General features: G+C 37.6%; 1 protein-coding gene across 1 annotated transcript; it reads right to left on the reverse strand.

Annotated features, from left to right (window-relative positions):
* Positions 1-75: 75 nt before the first annotated feature.
* syt13 (synaptotagmin XIII) lies at positions 76-13,378 on the reverse strand. The gene is made up of 6 exons (XM_067402234.1): positions 13,020-13,378; positions 8,088-8,292; positions 7,003-7,140; positions 5,107-5,423; positions 1,767-1,893; positions 76-1,183 (listed from the first exon to the last, which is right to left on the reverse strand). The coding sequence occupies exons 1-6, from the start codon at positions 13,191-13,193 to the stop codon at positions 879-881; spliced, it is 1,266 nt and encodes a 421-aa protein (XP_067258335.1). The 5' UTR covers positions 13,194-13,378; the 3' UTR covers positions 76-878.
* Between the last annotated feature and the right edge of the window lie 2,805 nt (positions 13,379-16,183).

Below are 16,183 nucleotides of genomic sequence, written 5' to 3' on the forward strand. Positions count from 1 at the left end.
TGTTGCCTGAGATATATATATATATATATATATATATAAAATGTATATATATATATATAAATGTGTGTGTGTGTGTATATATGTGTGTATATATATATAGTATACATATCCTGCTATTTATATATATTTACATATTTTTAATTAGAAGACAGTGATACATTTACAGTTTTATACTATGCGTGCATCTTGAGTAGAGTAAAGCTGCCCTAATAAGACCCTGTATATTTAGTGCATTACTGCTGTAAAGATACTAGCCACAATCAACAGTTAGTGAGCTTGGCTCCATCATTCCAGCTGTGACAGTGGGACTAAGAGGATCCATAACCCTACATAGCAGGAAAACATAAATGTTTGAATGTTTTGCTATCTCTCTAAGTGTTCTGACCACATTAGACTGATTTCTGTACTCTGATGCTGTCTGCGGATCATATTAGGGCTTTATCTGGCAAAGATTGTTTTCACTTTAAATTTGTTGTGATTGTTCATTTATGATGAATTATGAGAGACGGCTGTTGTGCCAAACTTGGTGTGAGCCATTTGCCTGAGTGGTTAGGTTGTTCAATCATAATGTTCAGGATGGCTCCAACTCGGACCAGTTTAAAACAGCATTAAGTATTTTAAACACATTAACAACAACACCAAAGTTACATTAAAATACTCTAAACTACTGTGTAACAAGTAGTTTACCTGCAGAGAAATTAGTTTCATATTTCGAAACGATAACAGCTGGGTTCATTCATTATATCTACTTAAATATTTATTATATTGGAGAACTACATATTTGTGTACAGGAATAGAGTACTATTGTAAAAATTCAACTACATGTTTACCAAATCATTGCGCGTAAGTGGTGGTTTGGAGAATTTTAAACTGTATTCTTAGGTGTATAGAGGATGCCACATTGCAATTTGCTTGCGTGGATTATCTAGCATCTGTTTCCAGTGCTGCAGGCCAGTGCCGGAGGTGTGGAGCCCCAGCATGCAGCGGCCCAGGGGGAGCAGGGTCCCGGGACTGGCCAGGTTCAGTACCTCTAAATCCACGCTGGATTTAGGCAGTAGCTCACTGGGCAGCTCCAACATCATCATCTCATTCCAGACTGGATTCATCTTGTGCTTCACTCGCCGCGTCTGCTTCTTCTTCAGTTTGGCATTTTGATGTTTCAAGGTCAACTTTACTGAAAGATCTATCAGAGAACATACAGGGTACAGTACTCTCTTTATTACACCTAAAATATTGACATTAATATTGCATGAATGTATTTATTTAGGACAATCGGCTTGGAAAATGGATGGATATATTTAATGCATGTACATGTACACTACCGGTCAAAAGTTTGGAATGATAAAGGTTTTTTAAAGTCGTCATCCATTTTGCAATAGAATTCCTGAGATGGCAAAGCTTTCATCAGTCTTCAGTGGAATAAATTACATTTTAAAATATATTCAAATAAATAAATAAAAAAAAAACAGTTCTATTAAATTGTGATAATGTTTCACAATATTACTGATTTTATTGTATGTTTGATTAAATAAATGCAGTCTCTGTGACTTCTTTCAAAAACATTCAAAATTATTAATTGAAAACTATTGACCAGTAGTGTATGAATTTATTGAGCTGCTGAACCTCTGGTTCACTTCCATCTTAGAACAGATAGTATTGTTATAGTGGGATAACACAAATGATAATGTAAGTTACCAATAGTTGATTTGGGATTATTTTTATTGTTCACATTGTTTTGAGTGTTGTTAGCAACAAAGTGTAAATACCTATGTTGTCTTTCAGTTTGTCTGACTGAAGTCCTCTAGCCTTCATTACTACCACCCCAAGTCTATTGGCTGCTGGCAGATAACTGAGGGACAATAGTAGCTCTCCAGCTGATGATGCCACTTCCTGCTGAAAAAGACAGAGAAAGTCTTAAAATGCTTCATGGGTCAAAGTTTTTGAGCAAATAACTCATTTTAAAATACTTTTTTTTTTTTTGTCAGGCAATTTTACTTCTTTAACTCTGTTCACATGAATAGAGATTTTAAAATTTGCATATTCATAATTTTTTCATGCAGGGTTAATGATCTTGACTTTTCACTGCATGGAGAATAATTTCATTCAAATGTTCTAGTAATTTGTGAGACAGACTGAATGTGACCAGTTCCTCTCCCAGGACAAAAGTTGCTGATTTAAATGATCAACTTGTCAGCAAATCCCATAGATTAAACACTCTGAATTATGTTATTTCATAACCATCATGACCTTATACAAATCTGTCCCTGCCTTCATTCAGCCCCACTTAATCAGCTGCATCAGCAGAACACGACGTTTTACTGAAATATAATCAGGTGCTTTTGATTCAGGTGTGACAAGATTGGATTTATCAAACCATTGTGTTCTCCAGTGCAGTGTTGATGAACACAGTGACGAATAATACTGATAATAAATATTATTCAAATGAACAACACGGAAAGCTTTAGGGTACAGCAATTATTATTCATTATTCATAGTCATATTAGCATAGTAATATTCAAACTGATAAATGTCTGGAAATATATTGAAATTATATTCAATGTGTGCAGAAATTTCTGCAATATACTCAGTACATCAGTTTCTGTCTCATTCTCTCATTCATTAATGATGTTTTCAAGAATGGGATTAGAAGGTAGAAAATAAGAGTCCAAGGCATCAAACCAAAGCCTTATCCTGAATAATCAAACATGAATCGTATGATAAATACGCGTACTCAGAATAATAAAGAGTGTGTGCGCATTTTGTTGTATATAAACAAATAATACATTCTAACGGTGCTCATAACCTGGTTTAAACTGTGTCATCCTCTTAATCACTGGCACATTACATACTGTACATGCAAACACACACACACCAAATACTTCTAGGCCCACTCAGCTTCCTCTCTGCAGTCCAGTGGTACTTAGTAATTCCTGGCATGTCTGTGTGTGTGTCTGTTAGAACCGGATCTCCTCTGGGAGGTGTGATGACGCAGATAAAGAAAGATCTCCTGCTCTGGAGGTCTATGACATCATCAACAGATCACACAGCAGTGGGGGTGGAATGCATGCATGTGTGTATGTGCGTCCGTGTGTGTGTGTGTGTGTACATCTGAGTTGGGACCCAAGAGACTGATTTTAAGCAAACAAGGTGTGGAGGTTGTACAGCATCATAAAAACTCAGGTCTTTTCTCCAACCACCTCTTATGCACGGTAGCCTGCGTGTATGTGGATGTACAAAAGAAATGTCTGAGCTATTTTGAAATACTCTGTCGATATGTGCACTTTGCACTTGTAGAAACACAAACACACAGTAAGCATCCCATTAATAAAGTCTTCATATTGCACCAAGTGTGCTTCCATGGCATATGAAGAGTGTGTCAAATGTATGTTACCTCTATTGCTGTATTTTATGTTTTAGTGTTTTAATATGTCCCATTCCCCACAAGGGAAGTGGATTAATAAACATACTAAATGATGCTTATTTGAGAATGCAAAAAGGTTTCTGTGATAGGCAGGTTTAGGGGTAGGGTTGGGGGATAGAAAATGCAGTTTATACAGTATAAAAATCATTATGTCTATGGAGAGATACCCACAAGGATACCGAAACATAACGTGTGTGTGTTATTTGTGGGTAAATCAGTGTCATTCCAACATAGAACTCCAGCATGATTGCCTGGCTGAGTTTTCCAACTCTCTGCCTATACATGTTTGAAGGTCATAAACTTGCACACAGGGTCTCAGTCAGTCTATACACTGTTTAGTCCAATAGTCCAATAAATATAAATCAGTTCAAATGATGTACATTCAATATGTACATTCATAGTCACAAGTGTGATTTAATTATTCACTATGTTTAAATTCCTATTTATTATGTAGCCCTCTGGAATATTCTATTCTGATCAGTCAAATGGCATTTAGCAGGCATATATTTAGATCATTCTTCATTTGCGGTGGCAAGTGGTGTTTCTACTTTGCAACAGTTGAAATAAACTTAAATACCAAAAAATCATAAAATGTTTGCCTATTTGTATTCTGTAGGGTGAAAATTTGTGCACTATTAAATTGTTTTTAAAATACATATTTAATTTGAATATTACCCCATACCTTAAAAAATATCCTGTGATGTAATTGCAACAGTGTGACAATGTGAATTTCAAACATTTTTAACGCAAGTAAGGCAGTTATATTGATAATATAGATATACAATTTAATTAAATTGTTAAAAAGAAAATACATATTTTAAGGAAAAGAAAACTTCATGTTTCTGGTGTTACAACAATTGATGTTGTCGCTTTAAGAAAATGGGTGATTGATTTGGATTACTTTATATGTTTAAAGGTCATTGAGGGGTGCATGGTTCATTTTTTCTCTTTTCACAATTTCATTTGTCACACTTTATTAGAGGCTGTGGTGTTACGCTGGTAACTTGCAGATTTGACATATTATATTTTGATAAATATAGTCTTATTTCCAAAATGATCATGGCAGACTCCATCTTACAAAAGGCTGGATTTGTACTGATTTGCCTGTGGTGTTACTATCTCTCTTGGTGGAAATACTTGTAACACCACAGACATAACTAGTTAGCACCAGTGCTTATAAGGATTGCCACTAGTATTTGATTCAAAATCAGAATGTCCTAAAGTTTTCATTCAAAACCTGACTGTTGCACTCAATTGGTTCGGAGGCTCAAACATGCTGCGTAACACACAAGAATGAACATCATTGGTTCTCGCACATCAAGGGAACATGCTTGAGCTTCCATTTACCACAACATTAATGAATGTTTATATAAATAAAAGCTTAAATTGAATCTGTGCATATAAAGCGATCATGTCTCTTCAGAAGATTTGGAATGAACTGTTCAATTCATATGGATTAGTTTTACGATCTCTTTATGAACTTTTTGAAGCGTCAAAGTGCTAGTTACGTGAACTGTCAATAGAAGGACAGAAATCTCAGATTTCATTAAATATCTTCATTTGTGTTCCAAAGATGAATGAAAGTCTTTTGGAACGATATGAGGGTGAGTAAATGATTAATCATTTTTGGATGAACTAACCCTATAATGTTCCACTTTTGGACACTTTTAAGCAATGTTCCTCACCTGTTTGGGTGGTTGTAAATCAACCCAGCAGTCAGCATCCAACATCATGCTTACGTCAGCCAGCTTAAAGCGCATCATGCCCAGAGTAGAATTATGGGAGAATCGATCACAGCAGTGAAGGGAGAGGGCCACCTCTCCATCTAGACCATCCGTGTCTTCTGTGCCCTCTACAGGGAGGGTGAACACCAGCTCCTCTCCCCACTGCACATGTGCTGCCAGCTTGTGGACCGCTGTCTGAGCGTGCTTCTGCTCCTCAGAGACACTCACACACCCTGATATATAACCTTCACATCCTGCATCCACTGATATATTATCCGCTGCGGAAAGAAGGGAATATGAGTCACATTATAACAAGGAACAGGATGACAAATTGAGGCTGCTCCAAACCACAGAGGCACCAAGCATCACATATTCTTTTTTTTAACTCCTCACTTTTCACTCCTTTCTACATCTCAACCAGCATGACTGATCCTCTCTCTCTTTCCTGTTTGGATGAGCAGAATAGCGGTTTTGAGTTTAAAGCATTTACTCTCATTACCGATAATGATGCGTATCAATCAAGGCTGCAACCATTGAAATGGTAATTCTGTGATTAAGAGGCTTTAAGCTGCCTGAAAGAGGCTTTTATTTCTCTCAAACATTGGTTTAATCACAGAGAGTTTTGAATATCAAATCCTCCCTCTGGTCCAGCCTCAAAAGCAGACCAAAACCGCTGTACAGTGACACCTCTATGCCACAAACACAACACACCTGGCTGAGGATTACAAGTACAAAAAAGTACACCAAAGCCTACTTTTTACAGATATCTGCTTATGTTGTGTGACCTTCTGATGACCTTAAAACTGCTCCTCCTAGAGCTTCTCTGTACAGCTGATCTGTTTGTTAAGGCTTTTCACAGATATTTTTCATTTGTTTAGTTGCCTAAAGTCAGAGCCAGTCTGTAGATTTTGGCAAGATTTCACAGAACATTGCGTAGTGAATGACAGGCATTTTCTCTTATTTTTTAGCTTCAGACTATCCTGTTGGAAGATATCTGACATTTTTCAATCACATATTGTTTTTTTTTACCACACATCTCCAAGCAACAAAGCGTATGTTTTTGTGTGAGTTTGTTTGTTCTTTTTAATAAATCTGGGACCGGTTGCATAAACCTTTAAGACAGGTCTTACAAGTTAGACATCTTTTTTTTCTTTAAGACTGTTCATAACTTTTTAAAATCAGTTACATAAAAAAGTAGATTGGCCTAATTTGTTACCGAAAAGTATCAAAAGTATCACTGCTCACTGTAAAGAAAATATTATCAGTGAATAACAACTTGAATTAGTGCTATATATATATATATATATATATATATATATATATATATATATATATATATATATATATATATACACACACACACACACACACACACACATATATATATTTCATTTCAGCCTTATTTCAATTATAGTTCTTCACACCAAGTTATGATATGGCTTATCTCTCTATAATGCATTTGTCACCAGTACATTCTTGAAAATTTCTTCTTTTGTGTGTGACATGTGGGTGAGCAAATGATCATTTTTGGTGAACTTTCGCTTCAAGAATGGAAGAGTGAGTGAAATGTTGTGTAGTGTATCCCAGCCTTTAGTCTGTGTTTTTGTGTGTGTGCGATCACCTTCTGGAAATTAAAAAGATTGTGAAACAGTGAACATGTGATTGAAGTTGATATTTGAGCAAAGTAATTAGTCTTTTTACAATGTGACAGCAATCTAGGATGTATGTATCTTTTGAAACACCTGTTGGTAAATTATCATCACCAAAGGGATGCTACACAGCATAGCCTGGGATTCACCTGCGATCCACAGGTGCCCCACTGTATTTCTAGAAACAGAGTAGATGCATGTTTGTTACCTTCTACAATGCTGATGTGTAGTTCTCCACTCTCTTTGTGCAGGCTGATTGAGAAGTGCAGTTTAGGATATAGGATGGAGCTACTTGTCTTCATGGCGCCAGTTTGCTCAGATGTGCAGGACATTTCATCTGCAGAGGCTGATGTAAAGGTAATAAATGTGAGTGTAGATTCAGTTCTGAGTAAATAAAGACTATTTTAAGGGAAGGGTTCTCATTAAAATCCTTTGTATTCCTGAGACCAGAAAAACAGACTATAGTTAGTTCTGATCCTCCAGGGAATTTCACTGTTTGTATATATGTTATTGGTGGGGATTTTTCAGTGAATCTTTCTGCAGGTCATGATAATCCAGTAGTTGGTGACAAGTAATTGTTTTTAAAGTGAGTCATGAAATCATTTACTCATCTGATTTAATCAATATTATCGTTTTATTTATGATTCATTTGTTTGCGTGTGCAGCTTGAAGACATTTAGTGTCTGGAACTGTTTTCACTGGTGGATCAAAAATGTAAATAGGAGTAGTGCGTCCAAAAATTTGAAAATCCATAAAAGCATCATACTCTACACATGCAGTACAACATTCATAACAAAAGCAAATGTGTTGTTAAATTCTTTGAAAAAGGTAGCACTCATTTCCGTTTCTCTTTCTTTCTCTGCATCTGCTAGTGGGTGGATAAAATTAAGTTTTTCTCATAAAAGAGGGCCTTGATCATGAATTAATATATTGTACATAACCTTATCATGATAGTTGCTGTGTGCTATGAGTCAGACCAATATATGTGAATGAGCGATTAACAATCGCCTGAGTGGTTAACAGTTGCCTCTGAGCGAAATAATATTTTAATGGTGTTTAATGGCCGAAATTCCAGTTAGCATCTAATCCATTAAGGGGTGAAATGACTAGTTCACAATTCAAATCTTTTCAGTTCCATAAATAAAGTCTCAGATCTCAGATTTACTGAATTCAGACTGATTGAAATTACCGGGTTTCACAAGTGGACTGGAATGCACAGAGAAACTAGTCACACACACACACGCACAGCCTTCCCCATTGAGTTCCATTAGATTTTAGCTGTTATTTGCTTACCTTGCCGTGGGAGAGAGAAGACCTCCTCACGTTCGGTTGCCTGGTTACAGGTGTCGAGCTTGGCAGCAGACGTGTCATTGGCAGCTCCATGTTCTTTGTAGTTTATTACCTCTTGAGAAGTGACAGTAGGTTTGGGCCGGTAGATTTTAGGAAATTTCAAAGATGCTTGTGGCTGGATGGGTTCGGTGCACTTCTGCACACTGAACTAAAGCATGTACATAAAGAAGAGAGAGAAAGTAAAAATTATGAGCTAAAGGGAAACAATATGATTGGTTAGAGAATGGATAGGTACGAAAGGTTGGTTATATCACTCAAACCATTAGGCATTCAACCTATATTATAATAGGATTTCATGAGTTCATGAGGCTCAGAGCTTGGAATTTGGCCCAAACCCAGAGTACTCCTCCTCCTTGACTGGGATAGAAACCAGCTAGGAGTGAGGTGATGGGGTGGTGGAGGGATGCTCTTGCACTGATTGGTTGATTACCTGAACGTGCTCCTCCCGAACTTTGTTAAATAAACTTCATTTGGAAATTCCCCATTTATCATGCCAAGCAACACTATTCCAGTATTAACTGATCTCAGAAATTAGACTGACCAAACCAAAAAAACAAAAACAACACACACACACACACACACACACACACACACACACACACACACACACACACACACACACAAAAAACAAAAAAACAGTAATATATAATTTCATTCGAGGAACTGAAGCTCAAAAAATAATCCATTCCAATAATTCTTTCATAATCAAACCTTACATTATTCAGTCATGTTCTGTCATCCACATCAATTTTAAACAACTTGCAGTGTCATAGACCTGAGACAAGGGCATTTCACTAAGGGGCTTTTTGCTGGCTGAATTTCATGTTTCACTGGGGTTTTGATGTGTAGAGAATCCGAGAGAAACAGGCAAGCATGAATGAAAAAATCAATGCCAGAACACTCCATTTCCCCCAGGTGGGCAGTTATCATCCTGAAATAGACTGCACAGAGAAAGGAACGAAAGAGGATATTCTTAAATTCCTCTCATCTTCCCCCACCCCCTCTTCATTAATAATAAATACTGGTGCAATGAGACTGTGCTCGCCTACTTTACAATCTGATATGAAACTGACCTTAATGCTAAATATACTGATACACATGCACACACAGTCATATAATCCTTTAGATACTCAGTTCTGTCTTCATTGTGCTGTTTTTTTAGCTGACAAAATCAGCAAATTAGCTAGAATCAGTTTTTGCTCATGCGTTTAGCTCTGATGCTCTTGTCTGCCCCAGCTTTTAATTGGGTATATCTTTAAAAGAGGTTGAAAGACTAAAGAGGGAAATCTACACTCTCACAATCATCATCATCTCTTTCTTAAAGGTGCCCTCGAATGAAAAATTGAATTTATCTTGGCATAGTCAAATAACAAGAGTTCAGTACATGGAAATGACATACAGTGAGTCTCAAACACCATTGTTTCCTCCTTCTTATATAAATCTCATTTGTTTAAAAGACTTCAGAAGAACAGGCGAATCGCAACATTACACCGACTGTTACGTAACAGTCGGGATCATTAATATGTACGCCCCCAATATTTGCATATGCCAGCCCATGTTCCCAACATTATGAAAGGCATTAGACAAGAACAGCCAGTAACGTCTGGATCTGCACAGGTGAATCATCAGACTAGGTAAGCAAGCAAGAACAATAGCGAAAAATGGCAGCTGGAGCAATAATAACTGACATGATCCATGATATCAAGATATTTTTAGTGATATTTGTCAATTGTCTTTCTAAATGTTTCGTTAGCATGTTGCTAATGTACTGTTAAATGTGGTTAAAGTTACCATCATTTCTTACTGTATTCACGGAGACAAGAGAGCCGTCGCTATTTTCATTATTAAACACTTGCAGTCTGTATAATTCATAAACACAACTTCATTCTTTATAAATCTCTCCAACAGTGTAGCATTAGCTGCTAGCCACGGATCATAGCCTCAAATTAATTCAGAATCAAATGTAAACAATATAACAGTATACAATACTCACATAATCCGACGCATACATGCCGCATGCATGACGAACACTTTGTAAAGATCCATTTGAGGGTTATATTAGCTGTGTAAACTTTGTTTATGCACTGTTCAAGGCAAACGCGAGCTCCGTGGGCGGAGAGCACGAGAATTAAAGGGCCAGTAGCCCTGAATCGGCTCATTTATAATGATGCCCCAAAATAGGCAGCTAAAAAATTAATTTAAAAAAAATCTATGGAGTATTTTGAGCTGAAACTTCACAGACACATTCAGGGGACACCTTAGACTTATATTACATCTTTTTTTAAAAAGTTCTAGGGCACCTTTAAATTGAGAGAATGGTTATAGGGCCCTATGGTTTTGCAGTATCCTGTCAAAAAAATTGAATTTACTGTATAACATGGAATGTCACTGTTCCAGTGGTCTAGTGGTTTGATGTGTGTGTGTAACGTTGTTTCTGGCTGTAGTAAGTGCACAATGCAGGAGATCGCCAGCCCCGCTGAGGCTGCCCCGCTGAGGAGGACATCGCCAGCATCACTGAGGACACAGAGCCCATCCAGCCGCCTCCCACAACCTGCACAGAGCATATGCCAGAGCACACCACAGACATGGAGCCAGAGCCTGCCACGATTTTAGTACCAGAGACTACACCTGAGCCAACCATGGTCCTGGAGCCCGAGCCCAACAAAGAGTCTGACCAAGTGCATGAGCGGCAACATAATCTGTGTCAGTGTGTGCCATCGTGGAGTATGGAAAAAAAGCCCCACCCACACTCCTACCGCTGAGCTGTACCTGGGCTGCGTTCAGCCCCGACAAAACGTTGCAAAACGTTTTTTAAATGGAAACGGTGGTGTGTTGAACACCCTGTTCTGATGACGCATCCCAATCGAGTGAAGGGATTTATGGAAACTTCTAATTATTGTGATACAACATTTGCCTCGCATTTCAGGATGAAAAAAACAAACATTTCAGGTCAAGGATAATCCACTTCTTTATCTATTTATTATCTATTTTTATTGTGAGTATTAGGCTTATCATTATTGCTGGTCACTATTGTTGTGCTAATGTATTGTAATATTAACCATTATATAATCAGAGGAGTATAGAAAAGTTTATTAAAGTGTCACTTCACAATACAATATCAAACTATATAAGTATAGTATTTTTATGTTTCATTAATATCCTTGTGCGAGCTGTCTCTTTAATACCGCGTGGTTTATATACATGTTGCCGCTGATTGGGCTGACATTTCTGACATACCCACCAAACAAGAGAAAACATATCTCAAACCTGTTGCACACCGTTTCCAGGAAACATGTCATTCAACCCGGAAACCGTAGCAAAACGTTGCGCACCGGTTTGAGCTTGAATGTGCGCCTGGCCTCTGAGAATTAATTCAAAGAGGAATTGGAAGAGTATATTTTCTTATGTCATCTCCTGTTTCCTACCCTTCGCCAGACCCTTGTCTGCCTCCAGAGTCCCCACCCTCCCTCCTCTGTTGAACTTAATTTATTAAAATGTTTCATTGTGTTTTGGTTTGATTCTGTTACTGTTCCCTGTCATATTAAGTTGACCTAGTTTCCTATATATTGTGTGGCATACAGTTTGTTTCCATAATTACTGATTAGTTTCACCAGCATATGTGGACAAAATGTCCCCATAAAGATGGCAATATCTTTTGCCAACATCGTGATGACCAAATGTCCCCAAAAGGACAGTAAAATCTGAAATGATGTACATTGTGAGCACTAATGTTAAAATATTTAAGTAAGGGTTACATTTACAGGCAGGATATAGGAAATATCATTAGCTCAAGATAAATCCAATACAAGTCAATGGAAAGCCCCCATCATGATAAAAGAACAGTCATGTGTGTGTGTGTGTGTGTGTGTGTGTGTGTGTGTGTGTGTGTGTGCAGCTATGTGAGTCGTGACTCTGGACTGTTTCAGAAACACTCAGCAGATGCCGAACAACACCAGCGTGTGAGTATATGTGTACAAAAGCATGTCTGTCTGTATTTTTGTGTATGTCAGTACAAATCATTTCTAACCTAATTACCTCTAACAAAAGCACTCTGGAGAAGATTCCAATAATAATACACTTGTCCCTCACCAATCCTTAACCTGCCTGTTACTGGATGAATTAAATGTTCTTTGAGAGAGCTGATCTGATGATCTGATACCGATGGCTGATTTTCACCCTTCTCTTTTTATTTGAAAGTCTGTTGATGTTAATATTTCTTCCTGAAAGAGATAGAAATGATATTCTATTTCCTATGACAACATAGTAAGATGAAGATTCAGAACTGTGATAGAATCAGAAAATGGGCTGTAACAAGAGACACTTTGGCTCTTTTTGTAATGTCTCTTTCTGGTGTCTCTCTTTCTCTTTGTATACATTAAAGTAACATCTTTTGCTCACATTAGGAAAATATAAAGAAAATCATTCATGTCAACAAAAATGTATGAAAATGTAATTAAAACACCCTCCACAAATAATTTCAGCCCAGTTTTTCTGGCCACGCATAAGGTGTCATAACAGATACAATGACCATTAAATTTGATTTACAATGTATTTACTATGTTAATACATAGTACATTTGCATCATAACACTACCTGTGGATCATCATTTAATGACATTCAGTAAAGAGTTTTTTAATTACATGCAAATAATTCTTTTTTAGTACAGTATCACTGTTTCTGCCTCAGAGAGCTAACCTGCATTATATAAGTGCCACATCCATCCTTCCACTCAGGTGAGTCAGAACATTTCACTCACTGAATATCTCTCATCTCTGTTTGTGTTGTTGTGTCCTTTTAATAAGCTCTTTCCCTTGTATTTAAATATCAGATCTGGTTGCAAGTCCATGGCTGTGTGTGAGTGAGTTTCAGCCTTACCTGTGTTAGAGTATGCAGGATACTGGGTTTGGCTTTCTCTGGGTCAGTCTCGTCCCCTCTCTCAAGTTTCCCCTTCTTACAGCTCTTACAAAGCAGGGAGAGACCACACAGTGTCAACACTCCAGACACGGTACCCAGCGTAGCCCCCAACAGCGCTGTCGCAGACACGAGCATTCCCACCCAGAAGCAGACACCCAAACACACCGAATGAAGTGCAAAGGAGAGAAGAGGAGAAAACAGGAGGAACAATCCACTCTTCAGAGATGTGCCTCCATGGTGAGAGAGGAGGAGAGAGGAGATGAGTGGAGAGATACTAGAGACATAGGGTGGCACGTGTGTGATGCACTGTCTGAAACCAACTCAGCCAGGCAGACAGAGCAAAAGGGAGAGAGAGAGGAGGAAAGAGAGGCAGACATAGACAGAAGGGAGGTAATCAAAGGGGAGGGGCTTAGATGGCTGGCAACCCCCCCTCAATAAGAGGTCTGTCACTGTAGCCCACCCCCTTCATCACCAAAGTGGCTGCACGTCAGCCTTTACGTCAGAGCTGCATGAACTCACCTTCACACACTGGGTGTGCTGTAGCTGAGCTTCATATACGCACATAGTATAGAATGATTCTTAAAATAATGAGGAATGAAGTGTGGGAGTGTTGTTGTGAAGACAGACTGATTTATTTACGCATTTGACAGGCGCTTTTATCCAAATCAATTTACATTGCATTTTATCAGTTCATGCATTCCCTGGGAATCAAACCCATGACCTTGGTGTTGCTAGCGCCATGAGCTACTGTTTGAGCTAAAGAGTTAAAGACCATTAAAAGTATGGTTAGGTTTTAGTAAATATGGTAATAATGATTATGCTTACTAAATTTACATATTTGATTTCTAGGCATATACATTTTGGTGATGCTGCTTGGCTGAATGGGCACTAGTTGGCACTGACATAGCTACTGTAGGATTTGACATTAATAATATTATTTCATGAGGTCAGGTCTTACTTACTTTACTGCTTTTGGAAATATTTTTAAGGTTTGCCACTCGTTCTTTTACAAGGATAGAGCTGTCTGTAATTGAAATGCATAGAGCGACAATGTTTGATCGCTTTGACCTTGAGAACACCAGAAAGAAAATGGGTCTGTGACGCCATCTTGAGGTGACATAAAAGGTAAACCACCAGTAGCCTACGCGGACGAAACACCTTCTTTTTTTTTTTTTAAATGCTTTATTTGAACATTCAGTTTACACTAGCCTATGGTAGGCTACAACAAAATTAAGACATAATAATAATAATTAAGAATATCACCAACTGAATAGAAAAAAACACGAACAACCAATATCATTCAAAGCGGACGGAACACTATTAAACTACTCTGTCAGTGTTTCACACATTAGCCTACTACTGCACATACAGCGAGTAGTAGTCATATTCCCTGAGCCGATTCTTTTTAGGAAATGACTTTTGAATCAGTCGGGCCTGTTAGGCCAAAGGATTTCCCCGTAGCAGTTAATTGCTTTCATATTGTTGAGCTCTAAATAGGTGTTTTATCATATGACTCTGTAATTAAATATAGCCTACAGATGATTCGATTTGTTGAAATCTGTGATTTGGGTTTATTATAAACAAGACTAATGAATGAATGAATTGTTTTGTATTAGTAGGGCTATTTTTTATTTTATAGTTTGGGCCAAATTGCAGTGCATTTATGCGCCTAAAAAGCCTTTATGTAGTCTGTACACACATTGTTTAATTGTTTACACCAGGGGAAGGCAAGTTCAGTCCTAGAGAGCCGCTGTCCTGCTGAGTTTAGCTCCAACCTTAATCAAACACACCTGAACAAGCTAATCAAGCTCTTCAGGATTACTAAGGCTATAGGCAGCTGAAGGTTTTTTTCAGGGTTGGAGCTATACTCTGCAGGAACGTGGCTCTCTAGGACCGAACTTGGTTTACACCAAAGGTGTAAAGAGAACCATACTTGAGTAAAAGTACAGATACCTTACATCAAAAATGACTCCATTACAACTTTCAAGTAACCAATTCCAATATAACTTGAGAAAAAGTCATAAAGTATCTGATTTTAACAGCTGTTAAAAGTACTTAAGTATTTTACTCATGCTGAATGTAGGCTCAGAGATGCACTAGTCCTCGACACCTGAGAGACATGCCGGTGAAAATAAGAAAATTGATTTGTAAGTTTATTTTTTAAAATCAAAATAAATCTGAACACCTCAATATTGCAATAAATCAAGGTCGACACAACCTTTTAACTCTCAAGTCTCAGTTAAGCTCAAGTGCACATAAAGGTCATAAGTAAACCAATATCCTTCAAAAAGGTCAATATAGCGGATAAATAAAACAATGTTAAGTAAAATTAAATAGTCAAAGTCTACTGTGCGTGCTGGTTTGAGCCTCACCACCAGCTGCAGTCATTTCCTCATCTAATAAATCAAACACCTGCGATCAGCAGCTATCTGCTATAGCACTTGCATTCACGTAAAGTAGCCTTGTTGACAAGTTTGGGTGAGTAAAGGCAAAACACACAAGATTTAGTACCTTCAATGCCCTTAGATGGCGATATTGTTTCTTTATAAACAAACAGCTGCAGAAAAAGCTAGGTGCCATGCAAAATGTAATGTGTAATTGCATTACACATCACAAATGTGAGTAAAAAGTACTTTTACTTGCTCAAAAATGTAGTCAAGTAGAGAGTAAAAGTTGCCAATATCTTTGATACTCAGTACAACGACAAAGTAGCCAAAAAGTTGCTTAAGGACAGTAACTAATTACATTTACTCAAATACTTTACACCTCTGGTTTACACTGTGTTAAATTACTAGGCTTTATCCTCCTGGGACCCAGGAATAGACTTTTGTCCTCTGTAGTGGATATTATATTTTAGTAAATTTCTCTGACATCCTACATGCCACCGTTATAAGTCTGGATGTCCTGTAAAGAGCACATTCAGGGCTTTGCAGAGATCTTCCAAATGTTTGGAAGTTTCACCATGACAACAACTTCTCCTCGGTCTTTAAAAATGACTGACATTAATTTAGTGATCAAATTTAGCACCCTTATGGAAATATTATAATATTTTGTAATTATCATTTAAATCAGATTAATATTATGGGGTTTCTAATCAAAATATGACTTTCTGTTACAAAACAGGG

This window comes from Chanodichthys erythropterus, chromosome 11, assembly GCF_024489055.1.
Source record: "Chanodichthys erythropterus isolate Z2021 chromosome 11, ASM2448905v1, whole genome shotgun sequence".
Lineage (NCBI taxonomy): Eukaryota > Metazoa > Chordata > Actinopteri > Cypriniformes > Xenocyprididae > Chanodichthys > Chanodichthys erythropterus.

Coding starts and splice junctions, on each gene's coding strand:
- syt13 (XM_067402234.1), bottom strand. CDS start 13,193: ATGCTCGTGTCTGCGACAGCGCTGTTGGGGGCTACGCTGGGTACCGTG. Junction 7,141..8,087: donor CTTCTCTCTCCCACGGCAAG/GTAAGCAAATAA, acceptor CCTTTACATCAG/CCTCTGCAGATGAAATGTCC. Junction 5,424..7,002: donor ACACATCAGCATTGTAGAAG/GTAACAAACATG, acceptor TTCTTTCCGCAG/CGGATAATATATCAGTGGAT.